This window comes from Macaca fascicularis, chromosome 11 (assembly GCF_037993035.2).
Source record: "Macaca fascicularis isolate 582-1 chromosome 11, T2T-MFA8v1.1".
Lineage (NCBI taxonomy): Eukaryota > Metazoa > Chordata > Mammalia > Primates > Cercopithecidae > Macaca > Macaca fascicularis.
Genome location: NC_088385.1, coordinates 12631071 through 12651793, shown reverse-complemented (window position 1 = coordinate 12651793; position 20723 = coordinate 12631071). Strand labels below are relative to the sequence as shown.

Below are 20723 nucleotides of genomic sequence, written 5' to 3'. Positions count from 1 at the left end.
CTCCCCAAACCACAGCTTTCATAACATTTCATGAGTCAGTTTTTAGATGTGTTAGTAGTCTGTTTTCACGCAATAGATGCTTATTTAGTTGTAATAGTGGAAACTGTATGTAATAGTGGAAATTTCTATGTCCTGTACCCAGGGGTGTTCCCAGTGACAGGCATCATTGCATAATTCTGTGCTCCAGACTCAGTCTCATGGCTTCTTGTCTTCAGAGGCATTTTCTTTTTTTTTTTTTTTGAGACAGAGTCTCGCTCTGTCACCCAGGCTGGAGTGCAGTGGCCGGATCTCAGCTCACTGCAAGCTCCGCCTCCCGGGTTCACGCCATTCTCCTGCCTCAGCCTCCCGAGTAGCTGGGACTACAGGCGCCCGCCACCTCGCCCGGCTAAGTTTTTGTATTTTTAGTAGAGACGGGGTTTCACTGTGTTAGCCAGGATGGTCTCGATCTCCTGACCTCGTGATCCGCCCGTCTCGGCCTCCCAAAGTGCTGGGATTACAGGCTTGAGCCACCGCGCCCGGCCTTCAGAGGCATTTTCTTTCTGCACCTTCTTTTCATTTAAAACCATCAACACCACACGACAACAAAGCAGTAGAATATATGATCGTCTCTCACTCACATAGGAGAAGAAGAAATGGTTTTAAATGGAATCTGGAAGACTTAGACAAATGCTAAGGAAAAATTTAATGAGGGAAACATCAACAAACATTTAACGTCAAACATTGAAAAACAGAGTAGATTCTCTTATGTCACCCAGCTTGCTTTAGGATAGAAATAGAACTAATTTTTACAATGATTTTTACATTTTGCATTAATCAGAAACGAGAGGGTTTGTTCAATGCACTTGCTGGGTCCTAACCCCTAGAGATTCCAATTCAGTAAGTCTGGGCTGGGGCTTGAGAATCTGCATTTCTAACAAGTTTCTAGGTGATGCTGATGCCAGTAGTCTGTGTACACTTTGAGAACAAAGGATTGATTCTTTGACAGTTTTTGAAGTCCCCTGCTCACCATATCACTTCATCCTTTTAGAAACGTTCACTGTGTGATTACCTAAGAGCCCCTGCTTGTTGGCTGCTCAGCATTTTCACACAGTTGTACTAATACTATTTCTCTCTGAAAAGACATTGTTTGAGGAACAGTGGGTAGAATGTGTGAGCTCCTCACTGAAGGCTGCCTCCAGAATGCTCTGAATGGACTGCCTTGCTTTCTTCCTAAAATCTTTCCCCAAGAGGGCATAAAGGAAGGGATTAAAGCAACTATTGGCAGATGCTAGAGCAGTGAATACATGATCCCAGGACATCAGAGTTTTCCCCAAGGGAGTTTCTGGGTCAGTAAACAATGACAGGACTCCAGAAATGTGGTATGGAGCCCAGCAGACAAGAAAGACGGTCACCACCACCACCGCCACTCGAAGGGTTTTGCCCTGAGACTTGGCGAAGCGGCCCCTTTGCATTCGGACGACAATGAAGCTGTAACAGGCTATCATGATAACAGAGGGCAGCAGGAAACCCACCACTAGCCTAGTGATCGTTATTGCCACGAGGGGTGTTGACACTTGATTGTCATATGTGAATTGGCCTAAACTGTAATAATCCTGGAAATCTTGTGGTAGCTCATACTCGTATAAGGAATTGCTAGCAGCACTAGGGAACAGCTTTAAATGAGTAGATAGAAAAGCATCAGAGTCATCCAGTGGGCTAGTTTTGTGACCTTCAATAGGAAACCCACTGGGGATTTTAGGTGAGGCCACACCGGCAGGTTTAAATACATTAGAATACGGACTGTGACTAGCAGAGTCCTTAGGGAGTGAATCCGCAGAAGGTCTTTGAAACGTTTGAGGGTGGAAGGCAGTGGTGACTGTCCAAGGATGATCATTTGCTTGGAAAGAGGAAGGATCTAACCTATCATTCATTTCTCCAGGCAGCTGAACAATGTTTTCAAGAGACCTGTTTTCTAGTGGATTTCCATAAAAGTCTAGATAATCTAATGAGCCGGAGAGATCAAATTTGTAGCCACATTTACTATGGTTGTCTGTAGTGAAGATTTCCCGGTACACGAACACGGGGATGCACATCACAAAAGCCACCACCCAGATACATCCACAGATAGTGCAGGCCGTCCCTACATTGCGATGATTCTGACACCAGATTGGCTTGAATACCACAAGACAGCGGTCCAGGGTAATGGCAGTAAGCAGGAAGACACTGGCAAACATGTTGAGGACAATGATGGAGGGGATGAGCTTGCATAGGAACCTGCCGTAGGGCCACTGTCCCTGGAGAGCCAAGTGAGCCAGCGAGAAGGGCAAGGAGAGGCAGCAGAGAAGGTCCGCCAAGGTGAGGTGGAGGAACCAAACTGTGTTCACTGTACGCTGCATCTTCAGGCCAGCCACCCACAGCACCAGCCCATTGCCTGGCAATCCCAGTAAGAAAGTAAGGCTGAGAATGACCATGGAGAGAATTACTGGGGACTCATTCCACGGCTGTGAGAGTAGGTCAGTTGAATTGGTCTCAGCAGAGAAAGGCGCCATTGCTAAACTTCTGCAAAAAGATGAAAAAAATGTTAAAATGAATGGTATCTTTTTGAAAATGCATACATATTCTTAGGATTCTAATCTTCCCACATAAAGATGTGGGATCATGAAACCAGAAGGTCCTCACGCTGTTTTAGTTTGCCTTCCTTCACCTCACACTGGACCACACAAAAGCATTCTCTGATAGACAATTTTATTTATTTATTTATTTATTTATTTATTTATTTATTTATTATTTTTCAGACAGAGTCTTCCTCTGTCGCCTAGGCTGGAGTGCAGTGGATTGATCTCAGCTCACTGTAAGCTCCGCCTCCCAGGTTCAAGCGATTCTCCTGCCTCAGCCTCCTGAGTAGCTGGGATTACAGGCATGCACCACCACACTCGGCTAATTTTTTTTCTATTTTTAGTAGAGACGGGGTTTCACCATGTTGGCCAGGCTGGTCTCGAACTCCCGGCCTCGTGATCCGTCCTCCTCGGTCTCCCAAAGTGCTGGGATTACAGACATGAGCCACCACGCCCAGCCGGCCACCAACTTCTTAATCCTTTGTAATGTATCTTCTGCTTCCATAATTCTGCTAAAATTACTTCTAAAAACCAAATCCGAAAGTTTGTTTCTCAGCCACTTTCCACAATATGTGTCATTATATACAGTGACTTCTTAACACTCTCTTGGCCTCTGTGATATTACCTTCCCCTAATTCTGAACATGCTCATAAATGTACCATTTTATAGCTTTCCTGAACAATTCACTATTCCAACTTAGCCATTTTCTATTCCATGGCTAATGCTGTTTACTTCTATCTAGAATTATGCCGTTCACCAAGTCTTTAGCTTCTTAATTTGTGTGTGTGTGTGTGTGTGTGTGCGTGCATGTTTGAACCTTTTTTCATATTCTATATGCAATGACACATTTTATCTTGTATAATAATTATAATGACTGTCTAATCTATTATTCTGGATTTAAACTTTATGATGGTAAAAAGGAGTCTTATTCATAAATGCTTGTTTCACATAATTTAACACAATGCCTTATGAGACACCAAGGTTAAAGATTATGTGGACAGGCTGGGTACAGTGGCTCATGCCTGTAGTCCCAGCACTTTGGGGGGCCGTGGGGAGCAGATCACTTGGGGCCAGGAGTTTGAGACCAGCCTGGCCAACATGGCAAAATCCCATCTCTACCAAAGATACAAAAATTAACTGGGTGTGGTAGCTCACATTTGTAATCCCAGCTACTTGGGAGGCTGAGGCACGAGGATATCTTGAACTAGAGAGGCAGAGGTTGCAGTGAACGGAGATTGCACCATTGCACTCCAGTCTGCATGACAAAGCGACTCTGTCTCAAAAAAAAAAAAAAGAAAAAAAGAAAAAGAAATTACTTGAATAGATGGATGCCCATTTTGGGGGCTGACTTTTTTTTTTTTCCTTTTGCAATTACATCTAAAATTCTAATTTGTATCCATGTAATCCTTACCCAGGCCTCTTCCTTAATTCCCATGCTGTCCCTTTTAACTTTCTTTTTGTTAAATTCCTAATTTTTATTGGATAAAATAACATTTTACATTTATTTTTATAGAAGTTCAAAATATTTTTGTGACTTGAAAGTAGTTCTGCTGAGTCAACCAAATATTGTTACAGGGCCTCATATGATTAGCAGAAGTTAAAATAGCAAGTCAACAAAACAATAAAAAAGAAGACATGGGCTGGGCACAGTGGCTCACGCCTGTAATCCCAGCACTTTGGGAGGCTGAGGCGGGCAGATCACCTGAGGTCAGGAGTTTGAGACCAGCCTGTCCAACATGGAGAAACCCTGTCTCTACTAAAAATACAAAATTAGCCAGCACGGGGGCCCATGCCTGTAATCCCAGCTACTCAGGAGGCTGAGGCAGGAGAATCGCTTGAACCAGGGAGGCAGAGGTTGTGGTGAGCTGAGATCATGCCATTGCACTCCAGCCTGGGCAACAGAAGCAAAACTCCGTCCCCCTCCCGCCCCCTCCCCCGACCAAAAAAAGAAGAAATTATTCTCATTCCCCTTTCCATGACCTTGTCTACTCAGATATTTAAATCCTATCAGGGTACCCCCCTAAAATATTGAGAGAAGGATAGAGTCATAGGATGCTTGGACCGAAAGAAAACTTGGTAATCATCTCTTCTCTCCTCATTTTGTTGTTGTTGTTTGTTTGTAGAGGCAGGGTCTTGCTATGTTGCCCAGGCTGCTCTCAAACACCTGGACACCTCAGATCACCTGAGGTCAGGAGTTCAAGACCAACCTGGCCAACACGGTGGAACCCCGTCTCTACTAAAAATACAAAAAAAAAAAAAATAAACTGGGTGTGGTAGCACGTGCCTATAATCCCAGTTACTCAGGAGGCTGAGACAGGAGAATTGCTTGAACCTGGGAGGCAGAGGTTGCAGTGAGCTGAGATTGTGCTATTGTACTCTGGCCTGGGCAACAGAGTAAGACTGTCTCAAAAAAAAAAAAAAAAGTCCTGCAGAACAAGATTATTTTTTACATTTCTTCAAGTTAATTTGGCTAAAAAGTACCATACCTTTATGTTTAAGATTAGTAGAGGATTAAAAAAGTTATTACTAAGTTGACCAGCAGTAATTTAAAGGTAATTAATATCCTGAAACTAAAATTCCACTATGATAGAGAAAGAAAAGTGGACCCCAGAATCAAATTGTAGTAATAGGATAACAGAGTCAGTAGCAATAAGGACAAAATAATTAAAAAAAGAGAAAGAGGAAATGGAAAGGAAAGAAAGTATAATCAATGATTTGAAAAACAAATTAATGGGGACAGCTGGAATCAAAGTTCAGGGTGAACTACATAGCCAATTCAAAGAGAAGAAAGAAATTACATAAAAATTCACTATTAATTCCATTATGAAAATATTAAAAGCAAAGACAAATGGAATGTGGAATATTTAGAAAAAGGAAGTTGGACATAGAGATAAGACAAAAGAATTGAAAGTCGGAGAAGAAATAGGGGAAATAGAAGATAATGACCCTCAAAATCATTGCCTATAATGAGCAAAACAAGCTAAGCACAAGTCATCAGGTGGATCTAGATTTTCTTACCAAAAAACTGAGACAGTAGCTGAAGGCTTCAGCACCTGGATGTCCCCACGAGTCTGTCTGGTCCCCACACTTAACCACAGTGAAGTCATGAAGTATGGCAAGAAAATTTGCTGAACTTTCTCTTCTTCTTTCCTCTCTCTGTTTCTGGCAATAAATTAAGCCTCATGCTCTAGACCACTATCTGACCTCACAGGAAGGGTTTCAAAGTGAGTCATTTCTAAATGACTTAGAAAGGCGAAGCAGGAAAACAGAAGTAGGAGGCTGTAATCCTGAGACATTTTCTGCAACACACAGAGAACGGTTAGAGAGAGGGTGCTTCTGTACATAGGGTTCAACTTCGTAGGTTTTGTTTAGAAATGCAAAAAAAAAATGACTCTATGAGATGTGAGGGTTGGGGTGGGGAGTGGTTGGGGAGGAATGACCTGAATAAACTCATTTAATTAATCTCAAATAACATATCCTAAATGCTTGATATATGTGAAAAATGGTGCCATGCCAAAATCAGGATGGATGAAGCTCTGTTCTAATCTCCAGAGATTCACAATCAAGTGGGAATTTGTACCCATACATATACACACAAAACTGTAATATAACCTACACTATAATAATAGAAGTAACAATAGAAGTAAAATAATAGAACACTCTAGGCAAGAGTGTATATAACCCAGGGCAATCTAGGAGAGTCTTAAGATAGAAATAAGATGTGGGCAAGTCCTTCAGTACTTGTAGGAATTCTAGAGACAGAAAAAGGTGTAAAGCTGCTTAGGCCATAAGTGGAGCCTAGTCAAGGTCAGGTAGGTGGGAGAGGGCAGGTAGGTGGGAGAGGGCAGGGAGGTGGCCGAGGGCAGGGAGGTGGCAGAGGGAAAGTAGGTGGGGAGGTAGGTGGGAGAGCTTAGTGGTCACTGGAGAACAGGCTGGGGTCGAGGTGGTGTTTCATCAGGAAGGAGTACAGAAGACTGAAGATGATTCCTGCTTAATAGTATGCTGTAAATAATTCTCATATTATTATTTTAGATATATGCATATAAAATAAAGTTTTTTTGGGTCAAATGTATTTGAACACTGTTGTCTGTGATATAGGCTTCAGTCTATATTAATCAACTTGTCCAGACCATAATATCTGCTCCTCCTCTTGTTTGCAGTCAAGTCACCACGGAATATTTTTGAGGCAGAAAGACCAAAAGAAAAATGCCAAGAGTTGAGTAGTATTTATTAGTTTATTTCCATTGTCATCATCTAATTACAAAAATAGAACATACTTTGTTCTAGAAGAGATAAATTGAAATAATACAGAAGTGTAATGGGTAAAAAAATGAAATATTTTCTTTTCAATTCCACTGCCTGAAGTAACTATTTTTAATAGGTTAGTGTTCATTCTTCCTGAATTTTTTTTTCTGAATATAGCACACATTTTGTTGTTTGAGACAGGGCCTCACTCTGTTGTCCAGGCTGGAGTGCAGTGGCATGATCTTGGCTCACTGCAACCTCTGCCTCCTAGGTTCAAGGACTTCTCCCACCTCATCCTCGTTCGTGGGACTACAGGCATGCACCACCACAACCGGCTAATTTTTGTATTTTTTTGGTAGAGATGGGGTTTCGCCATATTGGGCAGGCTGGTCTTGAACTCCTGACCTCAGGTGATCCACCTGCCTCAGCCACCCAAAATGCTGTGATTACTGGCGTGAGCTACTGCGCTTGGCCTAACACGTATTTTTTTTAAAAGGTAGTTTTGAACACAAATGGGATGGTAATTTATGTGTGATTTTATGTCTTGCTTTTTTACTTAACAATATATCAAACACATTTCTATGTTAGTACATATAATTCTATTGATTATTTTAGGTTTTCTTTCCTCCAATATTTGAAAATATTGAATAATCTAGGTATTCAGAAAGCATATAAAAGATAGGATTACCATATATGTACATATATATCCAATTAAAATATACTTTATAAAAGCAGTTAATTCCCCGTGGTAAAAATTAAATATGAGAAGATTAAAGTAAAAACTAAAATTTCCTAAACACCTAGCTATCCTTTTTCCACTTTGCAGATGTAATCTCTCTTATAAATACTCACATTCTACTACGCATATTGTTTTGTTCTGTTTTTCCACTTATCTTTTTATATCAGGACATCTTGGCCCAAATCATATTTTTTTTTTTCCCCTGAGACAGAGTTTCGCTCTTCTCGCCCAGGCTGGAGTGCGATGGTGCAATCTCGGCTCACTGCATCTTCTGCCCGCTGGGTTCAATCGATTTTTCTGCCTCAGTCTCCCAAGTAGCTGGGATTACAGGTGCCTGCAACCACCCCTGGCTCATTTTTTGTATTTTTAGTAGAGACGGGGTTTCACCATGTTGGCCAGGCTGGTCTCCTGACCTCGTGATCCGCCCGCCTCGGCCTCCCGAAGTGCTGGAATTACAGGCGTGAGCTATGTGGTCGGCCCCGAATTATACTTTTAAAATTGCTCCATATTATTTCATTTAATCAATTATTTTTCGTTGAATATTGTTTTTATCCAATTTTAAATGATTAAAACAAAACTCAATGAGCACTGTTGTATTTATACGTATTTCTGTAGAAAAGAGTTTTAGAATTGGAATTGCTAAATCTAAGAGCACACACATTTAAATTTTTGAAAGATACAGAATTTTCCACTAAAGAGACTTCACCAATCATCACACTAAGTTCAGTACCATAAACATACAGTCTGCTCCTGCTACTGATGCAGTGTGTTGCGCTGCGGAAGATGGAGGAGGAATGAGAGATGTATATAACTGTAATACAGTAGGGACTACTAGGAGGGCATACGAAATACACCCTGGGAATACGAAACCGTAAGAGACTAATTCTCATGGAAGCAAACCCACCATGATGCACTGAAGAGGAAGCACTGGGGCCATAAGGATGGCTAGAAATTTGTCAGGCAATAGTACTGTAAACTAATACCTTGTCTGTCTCTCTCCCCTACCGTGAATTTCTTGTCTGTCTCCAGTGACTGCTACCTTGCCTGGTATAACAGGTCTGTGGCACCAATAAGTGAATGAATGTTTGTTTGAAAAGGATGTTGACATCTGAATATAATTCAAAGAATTAACTTGAGTCCTTAAAGTTGTTTCTGGCATGAATTCAATTTTACTAATTTCTCTCTCTCTAAAGATTACACAGCAATGTGGCTGGGCGTGGTGGCTCACGCCTGTAATCCCAGCACTTTGGGAGGCCGAGGCCGGCGGATCACCTGAGGTTAGGGGCTCGAGACCAGCCTGGCCAACATGATGAAACCCCATCTCTACTAAAAATACAAAAATTTAGCAGGACATGGTGGTGGGCACCTGCAATCCCAGTTACTCAGGAGGTTGAGGTAGGAGAATCGCTTGAATCTGGGAGGTGGAGGTTGCAGTGAGCCAAGGTTACACCACTGCACTAGCAGCCTGGGCAACAAGAGTGAAACTATGTCTCAAAAAAAAAAAAAAAAAAGATTATACAGCAATTTAAACTTGTTCAAGAGCTTGCAGCTGTGTTCTTTGGATTTTCAGGAAGGAAATTACTAAAAACATGTTGTGAATATTGCTCCTGTTTCTGAATGACTTCTCTCTCTTCTTATAAAGTACTGGTTGTTCTGTGGTGTATTGTGGAAAGCTCTGAGGAATTTATGTGATTCACTTCTGTTTTGTTCTGTTCTGAATATCTAAACATAAATTTCTAAAAGCAGAGATCAGATGCTTTGGAGAAAAGAAAATTTGAATATATATTGCAAAGGCAGCCATATTAAAACCTTTTACCAGTCACTGACTAATTCTACACTGTCATTGATGGAGATCTGTATTAAAGCTTGTTTGGCCAAAATAAAAATTTTAGAATCACAGAATCTCTAGCCTGTTTTCTCTGAGAAAGTTAAATACACGATAAAGTTACTGTCCTTAAAGACTTCAATAAAAATGATTAAATCCATTATTAGATAATTTGTAGTAACCTATGCTCTAGATTACATGTAACTAAGTGCCAAAAACTGTGGATGACCAGACAAATGCAATGGGTGGTCAGCAAAGGGAAAGATGGATTGATGGTGGCTAGAATTAGCTGGAAAATTTTTATGGAAGAAAAGTTTCATGAGGTGGATAGAGCACTAGACCAGGAATGTGGAGACGGGCATTTGACTTTCACTTTTGTGATAACTATTCGACCTTGGGCTAGACACCTGCCCTAGAAATTTGTTGTTGTTGTTTTTTTCTTAGATGGAAAATTAAAGGTTGGATTAAATGATCTTTCAGGTTTCTTTTACATCTAACAATCTATAATTCTCTCATTTGAGCAGGGAGATTGAAGCCGAGAGGACATTTTGAGGGAAAAGCATGAGCACATATTAAGGGGGAGGTGAGCCCAACACAAATAAATAGCACAGGTACATTGCTTTGGTGGGAGTAAAAAGAGTATTCTGAGGACTAAGGGAGGGCAGGTAGAAAGCCTGGGTTTAAGTCTCAACTCTGCCACTTACTAATTGTGTTACTGAAAAGAAGTTTCTCAAACTCTATATTCCCGTTTTCTTATCTGCAAAACAGGGACTGTGTCAGATGTCATCTATCAATACTCAAGCTGTCCCTACCCTTTTTCCTTATTATCTCTCTATTTGAAACCTATGGACTATGTCTCTTCGACCTTCTCTCCAGCTGGGTTCTGAATGGGATCTTCCAGAAGGACATGTTGATGTGTCAATGGAAAGTAAGGAGAAAGGGGAACTATTGCCTTTAATTTTGTAACTTGGTTGTGCACAGAGATTGCAAATCTATTTTAAAAGTAAAAGAAAGTGGTCATTCATGCCTGTAACCCCAGCACTTTGGGAGACCAAGGCAGGCAGATTGCCTGAGCCCAGGAGTTCAAAACGAGCCTGGGTAATATGGCAAAAACCCCCTCTACTAAAAATACAAAAATCAGCTGGGCATGGTGGTGCACACCTGTACTCCCAGCTACTTGGGAGGCTGAGGCAGGAGGATGGCTTGAGCCTGGGAGGTTGAGGCTGCAGGGAGCTACAATAGTGCCACTGCACTCCAACTCAGGCAACAGAGAACCTGTCTCAAAAACCAAATAAAAATATAAATACACAAGTAAAAGAACAAACACTATAAAATAGAATAAACATTGAAATTGTTAAAACAAAAGCAATGTGGGAGAAAGGGATATCATTTAGCACCTGATTTCTGCAATGGAGGGGGCAGGTGTGGCAGCAGTGGCTTCTGGCAACTGGAGACTCCAGCAGGATTACTGGTTCTAGCAGCAGCAGCAGCCCTGTGAGTTTAGATTCTTGTTCAGTGGCAGCAAGAACTCCCATCCTTAAAAGCAAGTGCATGCTTGCCTATTCTAGGTAACATCCTTTTCCATTTTTTCTCTTCCAAATGTAGGAAAGCATCCTTCTGCAGTAATTGATACACAGCTAATATCTTCTCACTTTTTATTCCTCTATTTCTTTTGACACGTCTGTAGCCAAGTCTTCTTTTTCTTTCTTTTTTTTTTTTTTTGAGAGAGGGTCTTGCTCTGTTGCCCAGGCTGGAGTGCAGTGGCTTGATTGTAGTTCACTGCAGCCTTGAACTCCTGAGTTCAAGCAATCCTCCTGCCTTAGCCTCCCGAGTGACTGGGACTACAGGCATGCACCACCACATCCAGCTATTTTTTTTTTTTTTTTTTTTGAGACGGAGTCTCACGCTGTTGCCCAGGCTGGAGTGCAGTGGCGCGATCTCGGCTCACTGCAAGCTCCGCCTCCCGGGTTCCCGCCATTCTCCTGCCTCAGCCTCCTGAGTAGCTGGGACTACAGGCGCCCACCACTGCGCCCAGCTAATTTTTTGTATTTTTAGTAGAGACGGGGTTTCACTGTGGTCTCGATCTCCTGACCTTGTGATCCGCCCGCCTCGGCCTCCCAAAGTGCTGGGATTACAGGCTTGAGCCACCGCGCCCGGCCACATCCAGCTATTTTTAAAAGTTGTTTTGCAGAGATGGGGTCTTACTATGTTGCCCAGACTGGTCTTGAACTCCTGGCCTCAACTACCAAAATGCTATGATTACAGGCATGAACCACCATGCCTAGCCCAAGTCCTTGTCTCATATATTCCTTTTGAAGTACCTACGATGGTTTTAGATTTCCTGGTGGAAAATGACTAATTCAGGCAATATTCTCTACCTACTCTATAGGATTGTCAGGAGTATATTAATAGACACGCAAAGCTCTTAAAACAGTGCCAGCTTATAAGGAGCTTAACAAATATTAGCCATTATTATGCCAAAAAACTAATGTGAATTCCAGTTGCCTATTAGATCAAAATTATTTTCCATCTTAGACAAGTGGCAAATAATTTACAAAATGTTCCCTTCCCAGTGTGAAATCATACCCTTTTTGTCAAGTCGAATTCTAACCTATGGCCTACAAAGATGTAGATTAGATGTACTCTTTTCCCCCTAGAGTATAACTGCCTAATTATCCACAAAGTTATGGTAAAGCCAAGTAGGAACACAAATTGAAGAACAAAGTTGCCCAGAAATTAAAATAATTCAGTTAAAAAGTAAATAAAACAAAATAAAAAACTGTTAACTCTACCATAATAACAAATACCTATGTCTGGATTTTGAAAGAAATCAGCCAAATTTGGCGTGATAAGTCAGACAAATCTGAGTAATTTAAAGAAAATCTAACAAACTTTGCTTATTCTATGGATTTATTGGTTTTTGACTTTATATTATAGAGTGTATCTAGAATAGCCAGGTAGGGGAGGCTGAAGGGGAAGCAAACTGAATGTAGGTACATGTTTCATTAACACCCTTTGTGACTTTAGTTCCATAAAGCCAAAAGTAAACAAGGAGATAAGGGAGGAGACCACCCTTCATATTGTCTTACGCCCAATTTCTGCCTCCAAAGAAAGTAGAAGTAAAAACTAAAAGGCAGAAATGAAATTCACAAGCAGACAGCCCAGCACCACACCCTGGGCCTGGTAGATAAAGACTGACCCCTGACTAATCGGTTATGTTATCTATAGATTACAGACATTGCATAGAAAAGCACTGTGAAAATCCCTGTCCTGTTCTGTTCCATTCTAATTACTGGTGCATGCAGCCCCCAGTCACATACCCCTTGCTTGCTCAATCGATCACAACCCTCTCGCACAGACCCCCTTAGAGTTGTGAGCCCTTAAAAAGGACAGGAATTGCTCACTCGGGTAGCTTGGTTGTTGGAGACATGAGTGTTGCCGAAGCTCCTGGCCGAATAAAGCTCTTCCTTCTTTAACTTGGTGTCTGAGGGGTCTTGTCTGCAGCTTGTCCTGCTACATTTCTTGGTTCCCTGACTGGGAAGTGAGGTGATTAATGGACAGTTAAGGCAGCCCCTTAGGCAGCTTAGGCCTGCCCTGTGGAGCATCCCTGCGGGGGACTCCCGCCAGCTTGAGTGATGCGGATCCTGAGAGTGAGCCCAGGTAGGCAATTGCCCCACCCCAGTGGAACGCCTCACCAGAGCAGCACGTGGCAGGCCCCCATGGAGGATCAACATAGTGGCTGAACACCTGGAAGGAACTGGCACTTGGAGTCTGGACATCTGAAACTTGGTAAGACTAGTCTTTGGAACTTGCCCACTCCATTTGGGTGAAAGTGTGGCCTGATCACCCCTGGCGTGCCTTTATGGGCACTTTGGTGGACTGGTCTTGGGAACTTGCCTACTCCATTTGAGTAGAAGCATGGCCTGATCACCCACGGCATGCCTGTACTGGCACTTTGGTTTTTGTTTTTGACTTGACTTGGATTATTTGATACTTTGGTTTTGGTTTTGACCTGGCTTGGATTTCTTGATACTCTGATTTTGGTTTTGATTCTGGTTTGGTGTAAACTGTAAAAGTGTGTGTGTGCCCTTTTCACCTGTTCTTTGTTTTGTGGTGTGCATGTGGTGTGAGCGTCGTGTTTCGTCTCGAAGAAGCATGGGTCAGGCACAAAGTAAGCCCGCCCCACTAGGAACTATGTTGAAAAATTTCAAGAAAGGATTTAAGGGAGATTATGGAGTACTATGACACCAGGAAAACTTAAAACTGTGTAAGATAGACTGGCCAGCATTAGAGGTGGGTTGGCCATCAGAAGGAAGGGTGGATAAGGTCCCTTGTTTCAAAGGTATGGCACAAGGTAACCTGTAAGCCAGGGCACCCAGACCAGTTCCCGTACATAGACACTTGGTTACAGCAGGTTTTAGACGCCCCCTCCCCTCCGCCCCCCACAGTTGTTGAAAGAACAGCAGCATAAGCAGCTGGCAGAGGCAAGGAAAGACCAGCAGAGAGAGAAAGAGGAAGAGACAGAGAGACAAAGAGGGAGTTAAGGAAAGAGAGACAGAGAGAAAGAGAGAAAGAGGCAAAGAGAGAAAGAGACAGAGGCAAAAGGAAAGTCAAAGAGAAAAAGAGACAGAAAATAAAAGAGGAAAAAAAAGAAAAAAAGAAAGACAGAGATATACAAGTAGTTAAGAAAAAAAACAGTGTAGTCTATTCCTTTAAAAGCCAAGGTAAATTTAAAACATATAATTGATAATTGAAGGTATTCTCCGTAACCTTATAACACTCCAATACCACTTTGTTGTCAGTGTAAACAAGTGTGTCCCAAAAGCACTGAGGCCTTCGTATCAAAAATTCTTAACCCAGTAACGTGCAGATGGCCCAAATGCATTCAATCTGTAGTGGCAACCGTTTTGCTAACAGAAAAAAGTAAAAAAAAAAAAAAATCTTTTAGAGGAAACCTCATTGTGAGCACACCTCACCAGTTCAGAAGTATCCTAAGGAAAAAAAAAAAAGGATGATTTAACACTAACCACTGAAAATTCCCTTAACCCAGCAGGTTTCCTAACAGGGGATCTAAATCTTAATTACCATACAAAGGTCTGACCAGACCTAGGAGGAACTCCCTTCAAGATGGTTCCTTCCAGGTAACTGAAGTAAGAAAAAAAAAATAAAAGCCATCTATAACAATTCTAAGTTAATTTGCACAAAACAAGGTCTTATTAATAGCAAAGGATAATTAAAATCCCAAACTTACAAGGTTTTCAACAAAAGTAAAGTTTACTAAAAGTTAACAGTGTAACATGTATTACAGTAACATTTAATCTTGTGGCCGTAGACAGTCTAGTCCACAGACATAAAATAAGTTTGCTTTGGAAAAGAATAGTTTTCATCTTCGGAAAAAAAAAAAAGGGGGAAAAAAAGGGAGGCAGAATTTATGTAAAAAAGTTCTTATATGGTAAATTCTTGTCCTGAAACAACAGGTTGTTTAAAGAAAGAAATGTTCATAATAAGTCAAAGAGTTGAGGCAAGTCGAAGAATTGTCTGCGAAAGTCATGAAAGAGAAAAATGTTATGAAGAAAGAATTTATACAAAAAATATTGTATAATTTAAAAGTAACTGGGCCCCTGAATGTAAAACTTTTGGGGAAAAAAAAAAGTTTATGTGCAAGGTATATAAGAAAAGTAAAATATACCTTTGGTAAAAGGATTCTAAGGAGGCATAAGAATGTAAATTTTAACCTACGTTAAAAGGTTAAAAAAAAGTTTGTTTTGAAGGTTTAAGCAAGTTTTAGAATGTTAATTATATATATATAAAAACTTCTGTGTGTAAACATATTAGCTAAAGTTAAAGGAGTATCATCAATTTAAAGCTTGAAATCAAATAGCTGCAGGATTTGAGTCAATATTTTGGTGGGTGACAGTTAATAAAAATGTAAATTGGATAAACTACATCTATTACAACCAACAGCAACGAGCTTTTCATGAGTTAAAAGAAAAAGTCACGTTGGCCCCAGCCCTGGGGCTACCTGACCTGAAAAAAACCCTTTAACACTGTGTGTCAGAAAGAGAAAAAATAGCAGTTGGAGTTTTAACCCAGACTGTGGGGCCCTGGCCGAAGCCGGTGGCCTATCTCTCAAAACAACTAGATGGGGTTTCCAAAGGCTGGCCCCCGTGTCCAAGGGCCCTGGCAGCAATGGCCCTGTTAGAACAAGAAGCAGATAAACTAACCCTTGGGCAAAACCTGAATATCAAGGCCCCCCCATGCTGTGGTAACTTTAATGACTACCAAAGGACATCATTGGTTAACAAATGCTAGATTAACCAAGTACCAAAGCTTGCTATATGAAAATCCCTGCATAACCATTGAAGTTTGCAACATCCTAAACCCCGCCACCTTACTCCTGGGATCAGAGAGCCCAGTTGAACATAACCATGTAGAGGTGTTGGACTCAGTTTATTCTAGCAGGCCCAACCTCCGAGACCATCCTTGAACATCGGTAGACTGTGAGCGGTACGTGGACGGGATCAGCTTCGCCAACCCCTGCAAAGTGACCCTGAAGAAGACGACAAACCCTGCTCCAGTCACCCCGGAAGTTGACTGCTCCACGCATGGCCAAAGCATGAGAAAAGTCATTGCAGCACTCATTTTCCTTAAAATTTGGACTTGTACAGTAAGGACTTTAACTGACCTTCCTCAGAATGAGGACTGTTCCCAGTGTATACATCAAGTCACTGAGGTAGGACAAAAAGTTGCTACGGTCTTATTATTTTATGATTATAAGTGTACGAAGACTCTAAAAAAAACCTGTTTGTATAATGCTATTCTATGCAAGGTACGTAGCCCAGGAAATGACCAACCTGATGTGTGTTATGACCCATCTGAGCCTCCCATGACCACAGTTTTCTAAATAAGATTAAAGACTGAGGACTGGTGGGGGCTCATAAATGATACGAGTAAAGTGTTAGCCAAAACAAAAGAAAAAGGGGTGCCCAAACAAGTCACCTTGAAGTTTGATGCCTGTACTGTCATTAGTAGTAATAAGTTAGGAATAGGATGTGGTTCTCTTAATTAGAAAAGAGGCTGTATGTCAGAAAATAAGTACATTTGTCATGAATTAGGACTGTGTGGAAATGAATGTGGATACTGCTCTTGTGTCATTTAGGCTACTTGGATAAAAAAACAAAAAAGATCCTGCCCACCTTCAGAAAGGGAGAAGTGGCCCTTCCTGGACCAGTGGTCAGTGTAACCCCTTAGAACTAGTAACAACCAACCCCCTTGGTCCTCGCTGGAAAAAAGGGGAGCATGTAACCCTAGGAATCGATGGGGCTGGACTGGATCTTTGAGTAAATATGATGGTTTGAGGAGTTTATAAACGCTCTCCTGAGCCAGTATTTCAAACCTTCTATGATAAACTGAATGTGCCAGTACCAGAAATTCCAGGAAAAACAAGAAATTTGTTTTTGCAATTAGCTGAGCATGTAGCCCAGTCTCTCAATGTCACTTCATGTTATGTATGTAGAGGAACTGTAATGGGAGATCAATGGCCATGGGAAGCCTGAGAATTAGTACCTACAGACCCAGTTCCTGATAAATTCCCAGCTCGAAAGAATCACCCTGATAACTTCTGGGTCCTAAAAGCCTCAATCATTAGACAATACTGTATAGCAAGAGGGAGAAAGGACTTCATCCTTCCTGTGGGAAGACTCAGCTGCCTTGGGCAAAAACTGTATAATAATACTACAAAAACAGCCACCTAGTGGAGTTCAAACCACACTAAGCAAAATCCATTTAGTAAATTCCCAAAGTTGCAAACCATGTGGACCCACCCGGAGTCCCACAGGGACTGGATGGCCCCCACTGGATTATACTGGATATATGGGTATAGAGTTTACACCAAATTACCTGACCAGTGGGCAGGTAGTTGAGTTATTGGCACTATTAAACCATCTTTCTTCCTACTGCCCATAAAGACAGGCAAACTCCTGGGCTTCCCTGTCTGTGCTTCCCGCAAAAAGAGAAGCATAGCTATAGAAAATTAAAAAGATGATGAATGGTCCCCTGAGAGAATCATACAATATTATAGGCCTGGTACTTAGGCACAAGATGGCTTGTGAGGATACCTGACCCAAATTTACATGCTCAACCGAATCATATGGTTACAAGCTGTCTTAGAAATAATCACTAATAAGACCAGCAGAGCCTTGACTATTCTGGCCTAGCAAGAAACTCAGATGAGAAATGCTGTCTATCAAAATGGATTGACTCTCAACTACTTGCTAGCCGCTGAAGGAGGGGTCTGCAGGAAATTTAACCTTACTAATCGCTGTCTACACATAGATGATCAAGGGCAAGTAGTTGAAGACATAGTTAAAAATATGACAAAACTGGCACATGTGCCCGGGCAAGTGTGGCATGGATTTGATCCTGGGGCCATGTTTGGAAAATGGTTCCTAGCACTAAAAAGATTTAAAACTCTTATAATGGGAGTTATAACAGTAAGAGAAACCTGCTTACTGCTCCCTTGTTTGCTACCTGTACTTCTTCAAATGATAAAAAGCTTCATTGCTACCTTAGTTCACCAAAATGCTTCAGCACAAGTGTACTATATGAATCACTATCGATCTGTCTTGCAAGAAGACATGGGTAGTGAGAATAAAAGTGAGAACTCTCACTATTGAGTGAGATTCTGAAAGGGGGGGAATAAGGGAGGAGACCACCCCTCATATTGTCTTATGCCCAATTTCTGCCTCCAAAGAAAGAAGAAGTAAAAACTAAAAGGCAGAAATGAAATTCACAAGCAGACAGCCCGGTGCCACACCCTGGGCCTGGTAGTTAAAGATTGACCCCTGACCTAATCGGTTATATTATCTATAGATTACAGACATTGCATAGAAAAGCACTGTGAAAATCCCTGTCCTGTTCTGTTCCGTTCTAATTACTGGTGTGTGCAGCCCCCAGTCACATACCCCCTGCTTGCTCAATTGATCACGACCCTCTCATGCGGACCCCTTTAGAGTTGTGAGCCCTTAAAAAGGACAGGAATTGCTCACTCGGATAGCTCGGCTGTTGGAGACATGAGTCTTGCCAAAGCTCCTGGCCGAATAAAGCCCTTCCTTCTTTAACTCAGCGTATGAAGGGTTTTGTCTGTGGCTTGTCCTGCTACAGAGACAAGTCTTCTGTGTGTGTCCAACTGATTTCATGAGAAGTCATAGAAACTTTTTTTTTTTTTGGAGGGGAGACAGAATAGAGGACTACTGAGGGGTAGATGGCTCTTGTAAATGTAGGTCAAGATATATTTTTGATACAAAAGTTAGCCGGGCATGGCGGTGCAAGCCTGTAGTTCCAGCTACTAGGGAGGCTGAGGCAGGAGGATTGTTTGAACTTGGGAGGCAGAGGTTGCACTAAGCTGAGATCAGGCCACTGCACACCAGCCTGGATGACAGAGGAGACTCCATCTCAAAAAAAAAAAAAAAAAAAAAGAAAGAAAATGTGTTCTCCATTTCTTTTCTCCTTTGCTCTTTCTTCTCCATTTCATTCCCACTAAAATACAGGCAAAAGAAGGTGATGATACATAAACATTTCAGATAAAATGCTCCTTCTAAATCTCTTCAAATCATACTACACTGAGCAGATTTGTTAGCCATTAGGAGAAAAGGTGTTTCTTTTTTTTTTTTTTGAGACGGAGTCTCACTCTGTGCCCAGGCTGGAGTGCAGTGGTGTGATCTCCGCTCACTGCAGTCTCTGCCTCCAGGGTTCAAGCTATTCCCTTGCCTCAGCTTCCCGAATAGCTGGGACTACAGGCCCCCGCCACCATGCCTGGCTAATTTTTAGTATTTTAGTAGAGACGGGGTTTCTCTGTGTTGGCCAGGATGGTGTCAATTTCCTGACCCAGTGATCCGCCCACCTCAGCCTCCTAAAGTGCCAGGATTACAGGCGTAAGCCACCGTGCCCAGCGAGAAAAGGTTTTAAAATGGCAATTATATTTTAGTTGTTATGTTCTGTTGTATATCTTCTGAAGTACCAAAATATCAATTGTATCATTGTTTATATTTCCCTAAACAAACATGATAACACTTATTTCAAATGCTAGTTAGTATTAATAATAGTAATAATGTACACAGGATGGTTTATTAACTAGGCTCTGTGCTAAGCACTTCATTGGTTGTATGCTATTTAACTCACACAACAACCCAGTGATGAGATAGGTAACTCAGTGTCAAACAGGACACTGACTTGCAAAGTGGCTATTTACCCAAGTTCACACCACTATGTAAATGGCAGAGCTAGAATCAAAGAGTTGGCCTCCAGAGCTTCTGCTGTTGGCTGGAATGTTCCCCTAAATGTGAATATTCTCATTATCTAGGCAGTCATGTTTTATAAAGTGACGGGGAACACATCAAATGATCAATACTTTTTTTTTTTTTTTTTTTGAGACTGAGTCTTGCTCTGTCTGCCAGGCTGGAGTGCAGTGGCGCAATCTCGGCTCACTGCAATCTCTACCTCCAGGGTTCAAGCGATTCTGCTGCCTCAGCCTCCTGCGTGTAGCTGAGATTACAGGCGTCTGCCACCATGTCCGACCAATCAATCCATAATCTTGTTTTATGTGTGTTTCTGTTTAAATATGGCTTATTTATTTATTAATTATTTTTGAGATGGAGACTCCTTCTTGTCGCCCAGACTGGAGTGCAATGGCACGATCTCGGCTTATTGGAAACTCCGCCTCCTGGGTTCAAGCGATTCTCCAGCCTCGGCCTCCCAAGTAGCTGGGCTTACAGGCGCACGCCACGACACCCAGCTAATTTTTGTATTTTTAGTAGAGACTGGGCTTCACTCTGTTGGCCAGGCTGGTCTCAAACTCCTGATCTCAGGTGAGCCACCCGCCTTGGCCTCTCAAAGTGCTGGGATTACAGTCATGAGCCACTACGCTCGGCCAATGGCTTATTTACTATACCTGGCTGATTTATTAGCATTGACCTTTATAATAATAGATCTATAACTCATCCCCAAATGAAGTGTATCTAACACGCATGTTTCCTCTGTAAGGTATATCAAAGCCTTCTTATGTTTAGGAATACTAGACGGTATTTCAGCACTATGCTCAGTGGCCATTTTAAATGGTAAAATCATTTAAAAACAACAAAAAAACAAAAATTCAAAAAACATGGCACTAAATAGACTGCGAAAAGGATACTTGTTTATAGTATGAAAGCTAAAACAAGAAGGCAGTGTCACCTTGTTTGACAGCTGGATAAATTCTAATAAGTACCTGATTTGCAAATATGTGATCCATAAATAACAAGTATCTACTGTAATCGCTGTAACT

The 20723-nt window shown here is 41.6% G+C and overlaps 1 protein-coding gene across 1 annotated transcript; it reads right to left on the bottom strand.

The window, feature by feature from the left end:
- Positions 1-667: 667 nt before the first annotated feature.
- Positions 668-5758, bottom strand: C3AR1 (complement C3a receptor 1). Its single transcript, XM_005570035.4, has 2 exons — positions 5613-5758; positions 668-2538 (listed from the first exon to the last, which is right to left on the bottom strand). The coding sequence occupies exon 2, from the start codon at positions 2526-2528 to the stop codon at positions 1083-1085; it is 1446 nt and encodes a 481-aa protein (XP_005570092.3). The 5' UTR covers positions 2529-2538; positions 5613-5758; the 3' UTR covers positions 668-1082.
- Positions 5759-20723: the final 14965 nt, after the last annotated feature.

Bases quoted from the DNA above. Each gene is read 5' to 3' on its own strand.
- C3AR1 (XM_005570035.4), bottom strand. From the start codon at position 2,528: ATGGCGCCTTTCTCTGCTGAGACCAATTCAACTGACCTACTCTCACAG.